Here is a 20,329-nt window from a genome sequence, read left to right as displayed (position 1 = left end):
TCGCTAGCCCAGAGCCTGAAGCAACTTCCTCGATTCCCTCACCCCACCCCCGCCCCACCCCCGCCCAGTCCCACCTTCTTGGGCCGTGTAATGGTTTCTTAACAAACTTTATTGTGACAGTTGTAAAAAGAAAACCATTGGAACCAAAATGAAAAGCAAATTAAAAATTCTAATATATAAGTCCTTCTATACATAGATATTTATAGATATTTATAGACTCGGAGGGCTTCCCCAGGCTTGGAGGAGGCCGGCTCAAAGAGCACACGGCGGTGGGGGTGGGGGTGGGTGGGCTGGAGCCAGACTGCTGCGAGCCCCGCTCCCTGTCTTCCACCCCACCCTCCCCCTCCCCCCCCCTCCGGTCCTGGCTCGGGGAAGGGCAGCAAGCCGTCCCAGCAGCAAAGGGGCCCGGGAGCCGGGCTTCGCTCAGAGCTCAGTCCATCTTGAGGTTGACATAGATGTAGCGGATGAACTTGAGCGAAGAGAAGAAGGAGATGGTGCCCAGCATGAGGAAGAAGACATAGGCCGTGAGGAAGGAGTAGCCGAAGAACTCCACCGTCTGCACGGCCCCCGACATGTTGGAGCGGCGAGCGTAGTAGAAGACAGAGTAGAAGAAGATGAAGAGGCCGGTGGAACCAACGCTGAGCACCGAGCGCCACCACCAACGATAGTCCTCTCCCGAGAGCTGGAAGTAGGTGAGTGCGATGGAGATGCAGGCGCCCACGCTCAGCAGGATAGCGAAGACGAAGAAGAGGATGCCGTAGAGCGTGTACTGCTCGCGGCCCCACACCGTGGCGAAGATGTAGTAGAGCTCCACGGAGATGGCACTGCCAGGAGAGGCAGAGGGTCAGCGGCACGCGCCTGGCCGAGGGCTTCCCCCCACTCCCGACCCCGGTCATTGCAGGGGGCCAATCGGCCCTCCTCGATCCCACACTTAACCCCACGCCTCATGGATCTGTTGGTCCCACTGTAGATCAACAAATTATGAAGGCTGTAGTAACAGGAGAAAATGAAGTCAGAAATTAGAAGTTCCTGATGATAAAGGGAGTAGTGTAACAGGTGAGCAATAAACCTCTCTAGAAAGGTGAAAAAAAAGCCTAACAGGGGAAAGGATGGAAATGGTCTCTGTGGGATGTGGCCAGACCAAGGATTCTGTGATTCTCCCTGAGGCTGAGCCAGATTGTAGGGAATCAGGGCCCTGGAGGGGTGGGAGATGTAAATACCTGAAGGGCAAGAAGCCACCAATGGTCATGTGGACAACAGTAGACTTGTACCAGGGCTGGGGTGGGATCTCTCGAGCAATATTCTTAGTCCGACAGGGCGCATCAAAAGGAGTGGCATTGTTCTTACCAAAGATGCCACCTATGACAGTGAGAGGGAAGCCCACCAGGAGCCAGACGGTTAACAGCAGCAGGATGGTAGTGGCTGGAAGCGCTTGTGTAGATCCATTGGCCCAATGCACAGAGTTCACCACGCTCCAAGTCAGGAAGAAAGGCACTGCAGGGATGGGGCCCCCAGGAGGGTAGAGATCAGCAATGGAAGTCACATTCTTGGGGAGACCCACTTAAACTGGACCTGAAGTGGGAGAGGGGGAACCAACCTGCCACTCTAGCCCTAGATTTCTATATGGACCTAGTCCCACCCCCACCACCCAGTTCTCCTTACCCTTGGTCTTGCCTTCCACTCACCAACAACTCTCAATAATGGGCTAAGCCTGCCTAATAGGATGATTTAAGAGATCTGAGTAGAACTGAATGTTCCTGAACTCTTCCCTCTTTCCACCAAGGTCTGCTATCATTTCCATAACTGAGTTAAGGTATTGTTCAAAACAAGTATTAACTGTGAGAGATTAATGTTACCCTTCACCTGTTATTAAATAATAATGAGCTAGTATTTATATAATGCTTTTGAGGTTTGCAAAGTCCCTTACATGTTATCTCATTTGATCCTTACTACAACAATGAAGTAGGTGCTATTACCATTCCCATTTTATAGACGAGGAACTGAAGCTGAAGGAGGTTAAGTGACTTGTTCAAATCACAAAGCTAGTAAGTGAGGCAAGATTTGAATTCAGGTCTTCTTGACTCCAGGTCTAAGACTCTATCTACTCTAACACCATGATTACAGTATCAAGAGTGAGGCCTTGCAGAAGAAATGGGATATGGCACGAATAAATTTAGATTAGATTATTAGACTCTAGATATACCAAACCATAAGGATTTTGAGGGCAGGGACCTTCTGTTCTACCAATGTACAGCTCCAAATTTGTGTTCCTGTATTGATCTCAATGCTTAGGACATCACTAGCAGAAGGTAAGTAATTTTGCAATACATTTTTGTTGAACTAGGGCAGGGGTGGGGAGTCTGTGGCCTCAAAGCCGTAGGCTCCCCACCCCCGAACTAGGGACTAGAAAAGTTCAGTTTAGACTGCTGCCCTGGGAGGGCAGGCCAGATTGAGGTATTGCAGTGAAGGGCCCTCAGTAGCTATCATAAATATGCAAGCACTAGGAAGGATCCTAGAGGAGAGGACACCGTGAGAAACAAACTTGACTTTTATGCAATTTTGCATCCGGCCAACCCTCCTCTGAAGCCCATTTTGGCCCAACCCAGGGTGAGTGAGGTCCTCACCAGAGAAGAGGCTGGTGGTGAGGATGATGTTCCAGACCCAGCGCTCGCCTCCAATCTGCCGGTAGAAGTGGCTGGACACATAGCCAGCAATGCAGCAGGTCAGGGCGTACAGCAAGATGGCTGCTGAGTTGATGGCGCCATGGCGGTGCACATTGAACATACCCAGCAGTGCCATGATGATGATGCCTACAGGGTAATAGTGTGAAGCCTGCATTAGATCTTCCCTATCCAACCCCAGAAGTCCGACAGGAATCAGCCTTTCCCTCAAACACTGGAGCTCCAATAGAAGAATTTGTTCCCTCTTATCCACCCTACACCTTCAATGAAACTACCAATTTTTGTCTTAAACCTGTAGACCCATAGGTGGAACATGCTTTGCAGCTCTCCTGCTTTTCAGGAAGGAGAACCAGATACTTCCCAGCAAGAGAGTACCACTACTTGAGATGCCTGGGCCAAGCCACCTCCCCCATCACCTTAGAAGAGCCCTAGATTGTCTCATTTCCTAGGTCTTCCTTAGCTAGACCAATAGTCCCATTCCCTAAGGAGGTATCCTTAGCTGATCCTGTTCCCCTCACCAGTGCCAAGGGCCAAGAATTGGGCACCAACACCAAGCACAGCACAGAGCAGACCACGACATGGGGGAAAGCGGAAAACATCAGTGTGGATAATCTTCCAGCCATTGTCACCCTGGTCAAAGTCATCGGTGGAGCTACCAGAGTTTGGCTCCTCATCCAAATTGTAGCGGGCCAAGTCATTACGAAGGACCCGCATGAGGATGACAGCTACGAATCCCACCAGAAGAAAAACCAGCACCATAGAGTTGATAATAGACAGCCAGTGGATCTCCAGTGTTCGAGGGAAGAAGCCACCATCATCACCATGGCGCCTGTCACCCCGACGTTCTGCTGAAGTCTCAGACCAATGCACACTATAAGTGTGAGTAAGGTCCAGTGGCTCTTCAGGCCGTACAACATCCAGGCTATGGGGCTTGACATCACGAACTGAGACATTGGCAAAGACAATTCGATCCCCGTGGAACTCAAGGTGAAAATCCAGGTGAGTCCAAAGTCCTATCTTGTGACTATGTGGAAGGAAACCACTCTCTTCCATGTAGCCCACAAAGCCACGAATTGGCAGGTCATCCACCACAAACTCAAAGTAGTATAATTCTTCAATGGCCTGACGCAGCCGCTCAACCTATGAAAGATAGATAGGATTGGAGAAGAGCTTCTCAGGAATAGGGTGGAGGGGGAACTTGATTATAAGATAACCAGTCCATCCTCCTGAGGATCCTCCAGAGTGCAAATGATTTTATGGTTTTAGGACTACAAAGGAAGAGGGCAAGAAAATATGAGGAGAGACCATGTTTCCACATGGACTGAATCCCGCCCTAAAGCAGGATTTGCTAGAGAGGATATATGGAAGAGGGTTGATATGGAGAAAAGGAAGTATCTGACAACAAGGCAGCAAAGTGGACAGAGTGATGAATCTGGAGTCAAGAGGAACTGAGTTCAGATCTAGTCTCAAACACTTAACTAGCTGTGTGACCCCTGACAAGCTAGAAGACTGCTGTCAGCTTCAGTTTTCCCACCCGTAAAATGTTGATAATAGCACCTACCTCCTGTGGGTGATTGAAGGATAAAATGAGATATATGTAAAACCCTTTGTAAACTTCAAAGCACTATGTACACGCTAGCTATTACTATTGTGAGACTTACTGGATGAAACAATGTATTTGAGGATGAAAGATAAAACCTTATTGCAAAAAAAAATAAAAACAAAATCCAAAAGCCAGCAGCATGATAAGGCAGAAACACCACCAGCAAAGTGGGTGAGCATTGGGAGGTTAACAGCTTCACTAGAAGTCTCTGACCCTCATCTTCTTCATCTGCAAAACTGGAATAAAAATTCCTGCCCTCACTACCTCATAGGGTGGTTGTGAGGAAAAACACTTTGCAGATTAGAACATGCTATGAAAGCATAAGGCGTGATTTTAATAGGGGGAGAGGGAAGCAGCGATCCCCACAGACAGGCTGACCTGGGCAGAAGTTAACTGCATCGTGCACAGAGTCCGTTTCTCCACGTTCTCTCTGAAGCGGATCTGATACATGGACTCGGCCATTCGGTCTCCGTCCAGCACTTCGCCCAAGCTGAGGCTCTTGTGCCGGATCTTTTCAGGGCAGCACACGGGCAGCTGGTAGTAGTGGTATGTCTCCTGGGGGTTGTGGTAAGGCCCCACCTTGTTGACATAGAGCATGACAGGGTCTCCAGGCTGATAGTGGGTCTCACCGGTCACCCCAGGAAGGTGGCCGGGGCCCAGGAGCAGCAGTACTGGCAGCCACAAGCAGGGCCTGCCTTGAAAGGCTTCCAGAGCCGTCATCCTGACCTGGCGGGAGAGTCACTGTGTCACACAAACCCGGCCCGACCCTCGCTTCCCCACCATGGCCCAGAGACCGGCAGAATGTGGCCCATGCCGGAGCTCCGGCTGTGTCTTCTTCGGGTAAGGTGAGGGCGGACGAGGCTCCTCTCCAGGGCCCCTTCAGTTCTAAGCTCCAGCTCATCACTCACTACCTGTGTGGGCACTAGGGAGGTCACTTCACTTCCTTGGGCCTCAGTTTCCTCATTTGTAAAATGAGGAGGATGGGCTCAATGACCTCCAAGGTCTCCTTCCAGCTCAAGTGTATGGTTCTAAAAGGTCAGACCTTCGGTCCTGCCCCGAAGGGCCCCGACCCCAGGCTGTGAGAATACTCCCCTTCCTCCCCGCTCGGCTCCAGGCCCAGCTTGCGTCTGGGACAGCTGAGCGCGCGACCCGGGAAGCTGCCCCGCCGGCAGCCTACGCGCCCCGCGCCCCGCCCCCGCTCTGTTTCTATGGAAACTTCGCTGGCTCTTAGCTCTCCCGCCTCCCGAGCCCTGGGGTCCTCACCTAAGGTGGGAGGGGTGACCGAGGCGGCGCCGGCGGCGGCCTCAGTGGGCCCCTTCGCTGCCCACGGGCTCTTGGTTGGGGTCTTTCCCAGAGCAGCGGTAGCGGCGCTGGAGAGGTCCTGACGTCCAATGGACCGCCGGGCTCGGGGCTGACCCAGGACCCGCCTGTTTCCAGCACCAACCCTGGCTGCAGCTTTAAACCTGATTCGACATTCTTCTGTCCCACCTCCGCCCCCCTCCCGCCCCCGCCACGGCAACGCCCTCCAGGGGGACTGGCCAGCCTCTGACCGCGGTGGGAGGGGTAGTGGGGTGGCGGGGGTTCTTCCGGCAAGCTGCGTGGGCAGCCCAGGACACGTCGAGATTCCATACTTCCGCCCACAGAGGGCGGGGACTTCACACGCCGCCGCAACCCGTCGAGGCTTCCGGAGCCCAGGATAAGCCACGCCCCCAGCAAGGCTCAAAAAGCCGGCGTCCCTGGGCGGGCGAGGCTGGGGCTCGTAGGGCACAAATCGACTTTCGTCCTTTTGGCCGTGCTGCTCCCCCGGGGTAGCATGGTACGGGCATGCAGCTTCTCTGCACCAGAATTCGTGGAAGGGACTCTAAAAGTCAAGGCCAAGCCCCTCCAGCCCCACTGGCACTTCTGCAGCGCCTGTCAGGGTTCGGGTCCGGTCCGGAGCATGGATGACTATGGTCAGACCAAGGAGGATGAGAAGGAGAGAACCAAGAGAGAGCTGTTACACAGAGGAGGAAACCGAGCCGCAGAGAGGTTAAGCGACTCGGAGCAGAGGCTGGATTTGAACCCAGATAGTTTTTACTCCAAATCCAGACCAGGCACCTTTGGATCTAAGCCTCCATGGAGCATTCACTCGAAAAAACTCAAGAACCCCCTCCTGGCAAAAAACATTGTGCCCCTCCCCACCCCCGTGTGATGCCGTGATCGTCTGCTGATAGCCAAATTTACTGCGATACAGAATATAAGGACGCAGAAAGGGTGGGAACGAAGATAGGAGAGACATCTCTTGTGATTTATAGAGGTGGGTGTTGGGGAAGGAAAATGGGGGCAAACTGCCTGGAAAGCCTAAGCCCAATATTCCCTCATCTTGCCACCTTCACCAGAACTCTTCGCCCTCAAAGGTCCTGGGGACTACTTCCTTCAGCCCTCTCATTGGCTTCTAACCGCCCAGGAACAAAACGTGGTTCCTGCCCAAAAGGGTTATTTAGGGTATTCGTGGGTCATGGGTGGGGTGAACCGATTCTCTAATTTTGGTACTTAGCCCAAGAATACTCTCCAGAGAGGAAAGACTACTAATGCCACCACCACTGCCACCCCCAATTCAAATACCATCAAAATAGCTGGGGGGCATTGTGTATCATCATTTCATACCTTAAATTCAAGGAAGGAAAAAATTGGAAGAACTCACACTAGGTAGGGAAAAAGAGAAGTATGAGAGACAGGAAAATCCTCATTGACCTTGATACACTCTAATGCTGGTTGTCCTCTATTACAAGAAGCAACTTTGTTCAGAGAGAGGGACCCAGTGGCACAACCACCCTCAGGCACTGGGTATTTGCCCTGAGGAGAACTTGACACTTTTCTATAAAACTCAAACCACACACAGAACTTCCCCTCCCCCTATTCCTGGAGATAAATAGATGCTAGAGTGCAACTCTGTGTTGGGCTACTGTTTGGGGATGGTGGGAAAAGCCAACTCCTATTTACCCATATACATCCATCCTTCTCCATCCCCTAATCCTAGTATCTGTAGGCTTCAGCTCTCCACATGTATTGCTTCAGAAGGCTTCCTAAACAAATGACAGCTATTGCAAAGCCAGCCAAGGTTTGGAGACAGAATCATCCTGATCTCCCCTCTGTACATGTGGAGAAAGCAAGACTACCCTCTGAGATGAGTGAGGCTTCTTCACTTAGAGTGATCTTAGATTCAACTGTGGGTTCTACCCTTCTTCCTGCCTAGGATTATTTCCTTCCTAGTGATCTCCTCCTCCAGCAGAAGATTGGAGAAGGCCTAGTGGATCTCCTCACTGTAATGATCCCTAGGCAACTACCCATTTTCTGGAATTGGGAATGACCAGCATAAGAATTTATGGCTCTAGGCCATTTAGGATTTTACCTGATGACTTATACTGCAATCTGTATATGTGGTTTTCCAGCGGAGAGGAGATAGAAGGGGCCTGCTGCTCTTAGAGAAAGTTAAATGTAGACCTAAGACATCATGTCATCTAACCCCCTCATTTTATAGCTGAAGACCTTGAAACCTCGAGAGGGATAATTAAATAGTACAGCTGGGGCTTGCTACTCCATGTTGCTGATTCCTAAGTCCACTGCTCTTTCCAATGCACCTCACTGAGCTGCCTCGCTAAGGAAGACTGTCCTGTCCCCAGTACAGTTCTGCAACAGCTTTCATTCCCTCCCCAGCCCCCTGGAAATGACTGACAGTAACCATCTGAGTCATTATAGATTATCATGAACCTAACACAGTAATAAGGATCTGTGGAGGTATCTCACCTAGAGCTGGGGAAGGGTGCAGGTTCCCAAGCCATGCTCCTTCCTTGAGCTATGTGGCCAGTAAGTGGGTGGAGAGCAGATTGTGATGTGTGCGGAACATGGGAACAGGGGGGATTCCGTAACCAGGAAGAAGAAGGAACAACAGCTACTGGAGACAAAAAGAGCAGTCCACCCCTCCTCCTTCTTTTCCCCCTCCAAGTTCTTAATAGAGAACAGAACCCTGTGGCCTCAGCGGGGAAAACATACAAGCAAGCATTTGGGGGCCAGCTTCATTTTGGCGCCGCAGCCCCCGGCGGCTAAGGGCGTCAGCCTCCCTGGACGTCAAAGGCAACCCAAATGAACATACCCCTCTGCCCGTCGACATTATTACTACCAAGGGTCGAGGGGATGTCAGGCCTGCACCAAAACAACCACCACCAACCCATGTGGCCTACCGCTCTGTCATGGAAGAGTATGGCTATGAAGTAGGCAAGGTGATTGGTAATGGCTCTTACGGCATGGTCTATGAGGCCTACTACACTAAGCAAAAAGTCCATGTTGCTGTCAAGATCATCTCCAAAAAGAAAGCCTCTGAGGATTATCTTAACAAGTTCCTGCCCCGTGAGATCCAGGTGGGGATGGGAGAGGGAGGCAAGAGTTTGGAGGGTCAAGTTATTAGGGCCTTCATCAAGATGGGGCTAGGTGACCCAGAGCCCCCCCGCCCCCAAACAGGGCTGAACCTTATCCATGATGCATTCATTCAACATGTAGTCATTAAGCCAACCTAGATTTCCTGATTCCAAGACCAGCCTTCTGTTCAAGATAACCATGTTGCTTCCCCCTTCCCATCTTCTCCATGAAGTCTTCCCAATTCCCAGTCAGCAATGACCTTGCCACTTATACCTCCCATAGGATTTTGTTTCATAGCACAATAATGTACTTATCACAGATAAGACAGTGGCCTCTTTTTTGGAGCTTACTCAGTAGAGGGATAAGACAGACATAGATGACCATAATAATGGCTAACATTTATATAGCACCTACTAAGTGCCAGGAACTGTGCTCAGTCCTTCACAAATATAATCTTATTTCATCCTCACAACAGCTTTGGTAGGTACTCTTTTTCTCATTTTTACAGTTAAGGAAACTGAGGCAAACAGGTCCAGTGACTTGCCCAGGGTCATGTAACCAGTAGGTGTCTAAGGCGAGATTTGAACTCAAGCTTCTTGTCTCCAGGCCCAGTGCCATATCCACTGTGCCCCCTAGGCAGTGGCCCCTATAATGTATGGTATTACACAATAAATGCATCCTTACATGACTGGGGAACATTGGATTCACAACTGAGATCTGAGTTCCAGTTTTGCCCTTGATGCTTGTTAGCGGTGTGACCCTGTGCTGACTACTTAATCTTTCTGATGTTAGGTTTATTTGTAAAATAGGGATGACTTAAATCATGTATCATCCTTCAGAGGGTTGTTATGCAGATCCGGTGGGATGATTATGTAAAGTGCTCTGTCAACCTTAAAGTTCATTCACTAATTGATGTTAATGATTATATTTTTGAGGTGGACTGTAAAGGATGGGTAGGAATTCAACTGGACAAGATGGGGAGGGAATGGGTTATGGGGTAGAGAAGAACATTCCCAGCCCAAGGAGCACTGGAGAGGGGAGGGCACATGGCTTTTGGCAGGAGACAACTAATCTGACTGGAGCTCAGAGTGAAGGACAGAAATTTGAGATAAGGTGAGAGAGGGTGGTATCTTGAATGCCAAAGGATCTAGAATTTTGCTCAGGAGGCAATAGGGTCACTTAGGATTTTTGAGCAAACTACTAAATGTACAAATATAGATTATTCTGGTTTTTTTGTCTGTTTTTGGCAGGGCAATTGGGGTTAAGTGACTTGCCCAAGGTCACACAGCTAGTACATGTATCAAGTGTCTGAGGCCAGATTCAAACTCAGGTCCTCCTGATTCCAGGGCCGGTGCTCTGACTCACTGCGCCTGGGTTATTATTCTGACAGTGATGTGAAGGTTGTGGGGAGGGGGGAAAGTGGATGCAGAAAGACCTACTAGGAGGCTATTTCAGGAGTCTGATAGGGTGATAATGTATGCACTTGTACTAGAAAAATGGCAATAGTTATAGAGAAGGGGGAATAGATCCAACAGTGCTGTAGACATGAAATCAAAATAATTTAGTGACTAATTGGATATGAAAGGTGGGTGAGAGAGGAGCATGAGAGATAACACCAAAGTTATGAACGTGGAAGGCAGAATGTAAGGTAAACCACAGACTGAAACAATGCAGTCAGAAGGAAGAATGGGTTTTAGAGGAAAAGATAATAAGCTTAGCTTTAGACATGTTGAGTGCAGCTTAGACATGTTGAGTGCAGCACGGGGTGTTCCGGTGGAGATGCGCATGAGGAGCCCTTTGCAGAGAGGCTTGGGAGAGAACGAGTTTGGCAAGAAAATGGGAGATGAAAAAGAGAAGAACGTCAAGGAGAGACCTTGGAGAAAGAGACACATTAAGAGGTTAGGGAGAGGAGGTGTCGACAAAATCAGAAGGGGTGGTTAGGATAGGTAGAAGGAGAAGCAAGAGATGGAGGAGTGTGCAATAGGAGGGGATGGTCGATTGGGCCAAGGGCAGCAGCGAGCTAAAGTTGGGCATGGACTGGAGAGTAGCCATTGGACCTGGTGATATGTAGGCAGTGACTTGAGAGAACAATTTCAATAGAAATGGAAGGAAGCCTGATTGCAAGAGGTCAAGTAGAGTGAGGAAGCAGAGGCACTTGGTACAAACTCCACTGATCCCAGGCAGTGTCCACTCCTCTCTCTACCCCAGTATATACCTTCTCTCCTATGCCAAAAGGAAAAGAGCCTAAAACACTGACAGGGACCAATCAGCTTACCTCTGCAAACCATTTGACTCTGCTCCATGATGTTAGATGGCCTGAGTTGGAGTCTTGACTTTACCAGTTACTGGCTATGTGACCTTGGACAATCACCTCATATCTCTGACCCTGTTTCCTCACCTGCAAATGATAATACCTTCCCTCTCTCCTGGTTTCATAAAGTTGTTTTGAGATTTAGATAAAGTCTAGGTAGATTAAAGGGCTTTTATAAGCTATAAAGTCTTATATAAATACAAGGAATCACTCTTGTTAATAACTTAGCTAGGAAAGGGAAGGAAAGGGTTGAGAGTCAAGCCATGAGCCCTCCTCTGCCAGGTCTGATGAACTCCCTTCCTTGGGACCAGGTAATGAAAATCTTGCGGCACAAGTACCTAATCAACTTCTACCAGGCCATTGAGACCACATCTCGTGTGTATATGATCCTAGAGCTGGCTCAGGGGGGTGATGTTCTTGAGTGGATTCAGCGCTACGGGGCCTGCTCTGAGCCCCTTGCCGGCAAGTGGTTCTCCCAGCTCACCCTGGGCATCGCTTACCTGCATAGCAAGGGCATCGTGCACCGGTGAGGGCACTGCCATCTGGGACTTTTTGACTCCCAGAGGGGGGTGGTCTCACTGTAGCTTACCTAGCCTTGTCTCTATTAACTTCTCCCCCCCACCCCCCCACACACACACCCCTCTATCTCCTACCTGAGGTCCCTTCTCATCATTCTCCCCACAACAATGTCAGTCTTTCCTTCTCCATTTCAATTGTCTGTTTAAGGCATTTAGAACCCCTTGTGTCCAGAGTACAATACAAAGCAGCTCTACAACCCTTTGATAGCCATATTCCTAGACCTGCTCCCCATCTCCCCCCACCCCGTAACTCTAAGCCCCAGCTCATTTTTCCCAACTCCATTCCCCACCTCTATCCTCTGACCCCTGACCCTCTAGCTCCCAGCCTAATACTAACCCCTCTCCCCAGCCCCTGCCTGACCCCCAGGCCTTCTGCTGATGGTAGGGACCTAAAGTTGGAGAACCTGTTGCTGGATAAGCGGGAAAATGTGAAGATCTCGGACTTCGGCTTTGCCAAGATGGTGCCAACTGGCAGCCAGGCCCAGCAGAAACCTTCCCACCACCTCATGGGCTGCTTTTCCCACCTCAGCCAAACCTATTGTGGTAGTTTTGCATATGCCTGCCCAGAGATCTTGCTGGGTTTGCCCTACAACCCTTTCCTCTCCGACACCTGGAGCATGGGCGTCATTCTCTATACCCTGGTTGCTGCCCATCTACCCTTCGATGACACCAACCTAAAAAAGCTGCTTCGACAGACCCAGAAGGAGGTCAACTTCCCAGCTAACCGCCCTGTCTCTCAGGAGTGCAAGGTGCTGGCCCCCCTGGGAGGCCTGGGGCCCTTGGGCTGACCCATAGAAGGTGGGGTACACATCCAAAAGGGATGATAGGAGGGTCGGGGGAAGGCTCCATTCACTTTGTATGCCAGGATCTACTCCAGGAACCTCACTTACTCCCACTGGATCCATGCCCAAAGCATTAGGGAAGGCCGATGGATCTCTCCCTCTGGTTGAGAAAATAGTCGAGTATAGGAAAACCTAAGCTTCCATTGCTTCAAGGCAAAGAAGGCTATTGCCAGTCCCTCTTCCAAAGATCCTGATGCCTCCCTGCACTCATCCCCTATCCAAGCACTAATTCTGAGGGACTCCCCTTCTAGTCCTCTGCCCAGGGTAGTGTTGTGGGCAGTCCTGCTTCTGTCTCAGGTCCAGATGCTGCCACTGCCTGGGGAGCACAATTCAGGGCAAGCTCAGCCATGGATTCTCTCTCTCCCCTGTCCCAGAACCTGATTCACATGATGCTGCGCCAGGCTGTCAAACGTGCTACCATCCTGGACATCCTCAAGGACCCCTGGGTGCTCAAGTTCCAGCCAGAGAGGCCAAATCGTGAAATCCAGATGCTAGAGGTCCTGTGTCTGCCACAAAACTCCATTTCCACCTCACATGCTCCTGAAGTTGCAAGTTGAGCAAGACTGGGGAAGAAGCCATGGAGAGGGGGTTAAGGCAGGAAGGGGGGGGAGCAGGACTCCTCCCTCTATCCACTTCTTTTTTTTTAATACAAGAAATGTAATTCCCATTTAGTTTTATGAGCAGGGGGAAAAGATATGATTTCCCCAAGGAAAGTATGGGAAGAGTCACTTCTAGGCTGTTATAGAGGTTGGCCTCCATCTGTAGTCTGCAAAGGTATTTTAAACTTAAATATTGGAATGTGCTTTCTTTAAAGAAATGTGTGTACGGGTTGGGGGGGCGGGGTATGGGGAAGAACAAGTGTCTTGATTCTGCTTATCTCCTCCTTCAAACTTTAAAAGGTATTGACAACCGGTGTACCCTTCTTATCATTAAGGTCTTTTGTGTTACCAAAAATGGAAAAAGGGAGCCAACCTGTGGGCTTGTGTTAGGCTCGTAGAATCCTATTTAGAGCTGGAAATGATCTAGTCATTGGTCATCTACTCTGGCACCCACATTTTATAGATGACAAAACTGAGGCCCAGAGAGGTTAAGCAACTTCCCCAAAAGTCACAGAGCTAGCAAGTGGCAGAGCTAGGATTCAAACAGAGGTCCTCTTGACTCCAAATCCAGCCCTCTTGGTAAAAGGGTAATTGTACTGCAGAAATTCTGTGGCAACATGCTAGAAGACTTTGATCAACTATGGCACTATCCAGTTACATTTTACAGATCAATACAAAACACTCACCTGATGTACAGTGAGGAGGCTAGGAGTCCCTACAAGCCCATTCACCCTTTCTCTCTAAGTAAAGAGACTGAAACAGGGACTTGAAGTAGGCACCAGGGACTGACAAGACACAGCAGACAATGGGGATCCATCTGCCCAGTTTTATTGAGAGTAAGGGCCTTTGTAACAGCTTCCAATGAGAAAAATGGTCCTGGGACTTTTCTCCCTCCTCCCACCTTCCCCACTTTCTAACTCCCCCCCACCCCACCCCACCCTTCAAAAAAACAAACCAAGAACCAAAAACCATCCCTACTCCAGAGGTGTGCCAGGTGGGGCATCAAGTCCCTCCGACTACTACCCTCACCAGAGCCTCATGAGGTTTAAATCCTTCAGCTCAGTACACTGGCACTTGGGGAAAAAGGAGGGGAATTGGATGGAGTTTCAAGAACATCAAGGCATTCTCTTCAGGATACCCAATCAACTAATTGCTTCAGTTCCTTTTCCTCATCAGCCTTGGAAACTAAGGGGAAAAGAAACAAAGAAGAGTTAAGTTGCCTAGAAGTCTCCAACCAGCCCTCCCTATGATAACTGAAGGTACCATGAGCCAACTTTCCCCTGACATGGATCTTCACCATGTGAAGCCACTACCTGTCTCAAGACAGGAGGAGCTGACATTACCCTTCCCACAGCCAGTGTAGTGCTCAGGGCTGTTCCTCTAGCCAGGCAGTGGGAGTTCTTAGTACCTGGGCTGTTGGGTAAATGAGTAGAGGGGATATCAGGCAGTGTGGCTGGTGCTATTTCTTCATCCTCTCCCATATTCAGTAACTCTTCGTTCAATTTCTCCTGCTCCAATTCTTCTAGTTCCTCCAGCAGCTCATCCTGGAAATGGGAAGTCCAAAATTTTATCAGGAAACCCTGTACTGCCAAGAATTCACTGCAAAGATCCAAGGCTTCAAAGGCTACTCCTCAACAACCTCACAAACCCCCACTACAATCCTCAACACCACCTCCAGCCAATTACCTCATCCACGTCATCCCCAAAGCCCACAGGGCGAGAAATGGCATCAGAGATTTGCTGGGCTATGTCCTGCTGCTCTGTGATGTCAGCCATCAGCTCATCCACCTTGTCGATGTCCCTGTGGGTGGAAGTATAGGTAAAGAATTAGGGCAGGTCATGCCTTTCATCCTGTACCGGAAAAAAGCCATTCCCATTCCCCCTGAAGCCTGTCTTGATGGACCTAACATTCCCTGGCAGAGGGAACCAAGAGGAGTCTGCAAATGGGTGGGAACATATTACAAAGAAAGGATATGTAGAATCTCCCTTGTTGAGAGGTGTTTGTTTTTTAAGAATCAGGTGTTCTGGCCTGCTCCTTTCCCCCTTGTGTCTTAACCAGGGGAAGAGGATGCTTTGAAGTAGGGAATTAGATAACCTGCAGAAACTTCTATGATTCTACAAAGAAAGGAACATGAACCTGTGGCCAAGCCATTCTTTCCCCAGTGTCTGTGCCCATGTCCATCCTTCCCCCGTACCCACATGTCCTGGTGGGCCTTGCTCATGGCACGGGCAGCCAGCCCCATGGTTCGAAGCACTTCAGCATTGGTGGTGGCATTCTCAATGGCTTCACGCTGGAATTCCAGGGTAGATAGAGTCCCATCCGTCTGTGCCAGCTGTTGTTCCAGCCTCTTCTTTCTGCGCAGTGCCTGCAGTGCAGCTGATCCAGCCCACAGCCCACCCATCAGTGCTAGAAGCCCCCAGGCTCTTCCCCCTCCGATGGCTCTGTCCTCTATACCTTTCCCCCAATACCTCTCTTATTCTTGGTCCCATGCTTCTTGGCCGTCTGAAGTTCCTGCTGGATCTTCTGCTCTAGAAACTCCTGCTTCTTGATCAGTATCTTTTCTGTCTCCCGCAACTTCTGAATTGCCTCTTCAGGGCTTGGGTCCTTCTCCTTCTTCCCTGCTGGGTCCAATGGAGCAGGGGGCAGTGTTGAGTAAGGGAACTATTCCCAATCACTTTTAGCTCCCGGTTCCCATTGGCTGTGGCTGGAAAAGGGGCCTCAAGTTTCTTTTCAAGCCAGAGAAAGTGTATTGGAGGGGAGGGGTGGTGGTGGTAGCAGGGGTCGTAAAGAGAGACCCTAGCCTGGAAGTCCTGATCCAATTAAGGGATAGGTCTGAACCAGGAAAGGGTCCAGTGTGGCCTATATTCCTGGCCTAGAAATCCTGAACATTTCCCTACTTAAGAGTTAAAGGGCAAAATGGGGTAAAAAAGTGTATTTCCAGGAGGTCCCTGGCTGGGAGATCCCAAGGCTCCTCCCCTCATACCATCTCAGGTTTGGATGACTTTTCTACCCTCCCGACTATCTTTCCCAGACCCTTATAGAAGCAGGCCCCAAAAGATGGGCAGCCACACCTCCATCTACATGGAGGCAGGGTTCTTCCAGGGCTCACCCCTGCCAAAGAGCCTCCCCAGGCCGCTCATCCTGATTCCTGGATCCCTGAGGAGCCACGGGCCCCCCTGCACTTGGCTTCGGCCTCCCTAGCCCTTCTCACTTCCGCCTTTCCCAGCGGGACGGCCCCTCCAGCCAGCCCCGGCCAATCCCAGTCCAAGGCTCTGGCTCATCATCATAGGGAGTCTCCAGCCCGGAAATGTGGGAAAGTGTGCCCAGACCAGCGTGCTTGTCACATGACAGGAGTCACCTGACTAACCCAACCCACCCCATCCCACCCCCGTTTTAAAGGGCCCCCATTGCTGCCAGGCCAGCCACTAAATGGGAAGAGCTGTTTGTCCCAGGAGGCAGAGCTGGAGGAGTCTGGAGGTTGTTGACTTAGATCTGGCAGGGCCTTTCATCTAGTCTGAGCCTTTGTTTTAGGGATGAGGAAACTGGGCACTGAAGCCAAGGTGGAATGTCGTGGCTCTGTCCCTTCCCTCCCTGGGACCCTGCCCCAGAGCCTCATGCCCATGGCACCTGCCAGAGCACTTTTCAGGCCCTTCTCAGCTCTGAATCTCTATCTCTTCCATGGCCATGGAGATCGGGCCATTTGACCAAGGATGGGAGCCTAAGTACTCTCTCTCTCTGCTTCCCCACCCTGGGCAGACACAATCCTATGGGATCCAGGGCACCAGTCTGGCACGAACTGAGCCCTTCCCAATTTGCCAGGTCCCTTTCCTCTGGGGTGGGGTTTGGTGTGCAGAGGCAGGCAGAGGCAGTGCAGAAGTATGTCACAGAAAGTTTTATTTGCCATGAGGAAGGGAGGTTGTGGTAACACAGCAAAGAACAGACGACACTGGGAAGCAAAGCCTGGAATCAGTCCTAGGCAGTGTTGTTGGCCCACATGAGGACAAAGAGGACTGACACCAAGGGAAGGGTCTTGTATGCTCACACACAAATGTTTTATACAATTCACAGATGACCTGAAAACGCATTCCTCATTCTTGTTCTCTTCCTGCTGGGGTCCGTGGCCAGGGCTCCCATCTGCAGGGCTGACTCTGGGAGTTTCTCTCAAGACTTTGCAAATGTTTCTAGGCCTTTAGTCAGAGTGTGCAGACTCATTTCACTCTGGACATGAATACAGGTGACACCTAGGAAAGAAAGACATGAGATTAGTCTTCCCTCTTTGCAGTTTGGGGGGCCCTTAGCTGGCATGCAAACTAGACACACTAAAGACTACTCTCACCCCACGTATACTTATATATCTAAAGCCCCTTTCCACCCAACAACTCCATTCAGTACCCAGTTTGCTGACATCTACAATGTTCCGCTTCTCGTCATCAAAGAAGATCATTTCAGAGTAGGGGACGCCACTCTTCTGCTGCAATCTGAGTGGAACAGGACTGTGTCAGGATGGGGGTTAGCTCCCCACTCCCCCATGCCTGTCGGGTAGATCCAGTCATATTTTTCTTTTCCTTTCTTCTCATCTCTGAGTACCTCTCAAAGTGTGTGATCTTGCAGCCTGGATAGATTTCCTTGTGTGCAAAATATTTGGTGAGGTCAAAAAGCTCCAAGAGCTGATTGGCTCCTTGAATCTCACCGGTCCTAAGTGGAAGGAACAGGAAATGGTTACAGGATAGAATTAAGTCAGAGATGCAAAGGAAACACGGAAAAAGCAACAGATGAGGAAATCAGGAATGCTAAAATGCAAAGCTGTACAAATTAGTATCTATTTTTGAGTTATTAACCTCTCAAAAATTTACAATGTAGTTGCAAAACTGGAGAGGTTCTTCACAGCTGGCAAAAGAACCTCCTTAATGTGTGGGTCTGACCACTGACTCATTGCTCCTTAAAGGAGATAATACAGATTCCTTAGCTTTTTATTTCCAGCCACAGGCTCTTGTGACCTTAAGAGCCCTACCCTTTCCTAGTCCCACTTGCTCCTTTCCAGTATTTCACTTTATTCCTTCTATGCATGGCATATGTCCCTATCATGTCACATCACTAGTTATTTCCAACTCTCAGCTTGTACTCTTCCACTTCAATGTCATTTGGTGGTTAGACATAAACTACAAATGCCTCTAGAAAAACAAAAAGTGAGTAACAGAAAGAGGACAATGGAGGGATACATGGTGGGGTGTGAACAGGCTGCAGCATGTAATATGAGGAACTCTGAAGAAAAGGAGGAGTAAAAGACATCATTAAAGACCTGTGTGATAGGTGGAAAAGATGGGCTGGTCATGTGGCAGGAACAAAGTGACAGCCAGAGTGTTCCACTGGTACTCTTTTGAAATCAGGAGAAAGTCAGAAAATCTTGGTGTTCAAGCACCACCTCTGACACATACTGGCTGCGTGACCCTGGGCAAGTCACTGAACCTTTCAGTGCTCTAATTCTTTAAGACTATAAACTGTATTTTCAAAAAAATAAATTATATTTTATTTTAAAATCTGCATCGTCTCCCTCTCACACACACCCCTTTAAGAAAGCAGGAAAAATAAAATCTGTTATAAACGTGTATAGTCAAACAAAACAAATATCTGAATTGGCCACAGCCAAAAAAAAAGTCTTAATCTGTACTCTGAATCTGTCACCTCTTTATCAGGAGGTAGGTAAGCAGGCTTTATCTTGAGTCCTCTGGAATTATGGTTGGTCACTGTCTTGATCTGACTTCCTAAGTCTTCCAAAGTTGTTTGGAGGACTATAAATTGTAGATAAGGTATAGACATGGACTGGTAAACTCCGCTCTGAGAGCTCTCTGTTAAGTGTGAAATCCGTCCGTTGTTTGGAATGCACTACCTTTTCCTCTTCACTTTTCAGATTCTTTCTCTGCCTTTGAAGCTCGGATTACTTACCATCTCCTCCACGAAGGCCTTTCCTGATAGATCCAGACGAAAACGTTCTCTCCCCCCATACTCAGACTGGTCTGGCCTTCTTTGCCCCCATCATACTCTGCCTTGCATTATACCTGTCTCTACACTTGTTAGATGCCTCCCACGCCCAGCACATGGTGAACATTTCTCGAGGGCAGGGTCTGTGTCATTTTTAGATCTTTGTATTTCCAGTCCCTTAGCACGGAGTAAATGCTCCATAAAAAAACTGGCGCATTGAACAGGCAGTCCTTACCGGGAGGCAGCCGCGACAGTCACCCCCAGGCCATGCAGACGTTCCAGGACAGCGGGCACCTCTGGGTATAGCCTAATGATCTTCCCGTTGCTATCCCGCACATTCCCATCCCTAGACAGGGGCACAAGTGGGAAAGACTCAGCTCTGGCCTTCCGCCCCCATTCAGTCCCCGGGCCTTGGCCCCGCCAACGCCCCACCTCACCTGTTTCTATGGAATGGGGGCTCCACGTGAGTGTCAACCCAGAACGGCCAGAGAGTGTAATCTGCAAGGCAAAGGGGGTGGGTCTTAGCCAGCTCCGACCGGAAGAATCTGGGCTGGGTTTCAGGGGGCGGAGCCTAAAGGGGATCGGCGGGGCTTAGCGATGGCAGGGCTGAGAGCCGACTGGACCGCAAGGAGGGGTGAGGAAAGACATTTGCAGTCGCGCGCAACTTCTCCCCCTACGCGGTGCACGTACCCAGGTCGAAGACTACCAGCTTCGGGAGGCGGGCCATGGCGGGCGGTCGCAGGCCGCCTGCAGGTGTAGTACAGGTTACCCGCTTTCAGCAAGCCACCATCTTTGACCATAGAGAGAAGCCAACTAGAGCGCCGGTTCCCGGAATCTGTCCCGAAGCCAGTGGCGTCACCCAGCGTTGGAGGCGAGGCATAGCAGAGGACGCTATAAGCACAGCTCCCCCTGACTTAGTACCAGGAATGGCTGTACAATCCTCCCACTGGCCAGGTTCTGGGTTATCGATAGAGCTTTTTTCACCTTAGTACGAGTGCTCACCTCCTTCCAATCAGTGACAGGATTATAAATGAGTAGCTGGAAGATCTGATCTAATCCCCATTTTACAGATGAAGAATGCAAGGCTCAGGTCAATTTGTCCTTCCATATAGGTACTTTAATTGGTACTGCTGGGGCTGGAACTCAAACCCTCTAACTCAAAATCAGTTCACCCCTTCTTTGAATAGTAAATATCCAAAAGACCCTTCTGCTCTCCATTACTTCAGGCCTCGTCTCCCATCCCCATCTTCTTGGGCACCAGCATCCCTCCCTCCTCACCTCTCATAATAGCTGTCTAGGCCATAAGGTAAAGGCAGATAGGGCACAGCCCTAAACACTCC

The 20,329-nt window shown here is 49.9% G+C and overlaps 4 protein-coding genes across 4 annotated transcripts; 1 reads left to right on the top strand and 3 right to left on the bottom strand.

Annotated features, from left to right (window-relative positions):
• Nucleotides 1–89: 89 nt before the first annotated feature.
• On the bottom strand, nucleotides 90–6,231 carry TM9SF1 (transmembrane 9 superfamily member 1). Its single transcript, XM_036736936.1, has 6 exons — nucleotides 5,548–6,231; nucleotides 4,663–5,010; nucleotides 3,200–3,821; nucleotides 2,625–2,810; nucleotides 1,221–1,494; nucleotides 90–824 (listed from the first exon to the last, which is right to left on the bottom strand). Exons 2-6 carry the CDS (start codon nucleotides 5,002–5,004, stop codon nucleotides 431–433), a joined length of 1,818 nt encoding a protein of 605 aa, XP_036592831.1. The 5' UTR covers nucleotides 5,005–5,010; nucleotides 5,548–6,231; the 3' UTR covers nucleotides 90–430.
• A 1,804-nt stretch (nucleotides 6,232–8,035) lies between these two features.
• On the top strand, nucleotides 8,036–12,967 carry TSSK4 (testis specific serine kinase 4). Its single transcript, XM_036736595.1, is given in 6 exon segments — nucleotides 8,036–8,179; nucleotides 8,182–8,305; nucleotides 8,308–8,681; nucleotides 11,302–11,516; nucleotides 11,918–12,317; nucleotides 12,785–12,967. Coding segments are annotated over 6 exon segments (1,320 nt in total). The 5' UTR covers nucleotides 8,036–8,155.
• A 981-nt stretch (nucleotides 12,968–13,948) lies between these two features.
• CHMP4A (charged multivesicular body protein 4A) lies at nucleotides 13,949–16,299 on the bottom strand. The gene is made up of 6 exons (XM_036734231.1): nucleotides 16,120–16,299; nucleotides 15,479–15,628; nucleotides 15,209–15,386; nucleotides 14,696–14,810; nucleotides 14,418–14,553; nucleotides 13,949–14,194 (listed from the first exon to the last, which is right to left on the bottom strand). The coding sequence occupies exons 1-6, from the start codon at nucleotides 16,148–16,150 to the stop codon at nucleotides 14,139–14,141; spliced, it is 666 nt and encodes a 221-aa protein (XP_036590126.1). The 5' UTR covers nucleotides 16,151–16,299; the 3' UTR covers nucleotides 13,949–14,138.
• Nucleotides 16,300–16,887: 588 nt separating this feature from the next.
• On the bottom strand, nucleotides 16,888–19,800 carry LOC118827891 (magnesium-dependent phosphatase 1-like). The gene is made up of 6 exons (XM_036734232.1): nucleotides 19,680–19,800; nucleotides 19,427–19,487; nucleotides 19,225–19,335; nucleotides 17,598–17,705; nucleotides 17,403–17,488; nucleotides 16,888–17,251 (listed from the first exon to the last, which is right to left on the bottom strand). The coding sequence occupies exons 1-6, from the start codon at nucleotides 19,714–19,716 to the stop codon at nucleotides 17,172–17,174; spliced, it is 483 nt and encodes a 160-aa protein (XP_036590127.1). The 5' UTR covers nucleotides 19,717–19,800; the 3' UTR covers nucleotides 16,888–17,171.
• Between the last annotated feature and the right edge of the window lie 529 nt (nucleotides 19,801–20,329).

This window comes from Trichosurus vulpecula, chromosome 8, assembly GCF_011100635.1.
Source record: "Trichosurus vulpecula isolate mTriVul1 chromosome 8, mTriVul1.pri, whole genome shotgun sequence".
Taxonomy (NCBI): domain Eukaryota; kingdom Metazoa; phylum Chordata; class Mammalia; order Diprotodontia; family Phalangeridae; genus Trichosurus; species Trichosurus vulpecula.
This window is presented reverse-complemented; position numbering and strand designations above follow the sequence as displayed.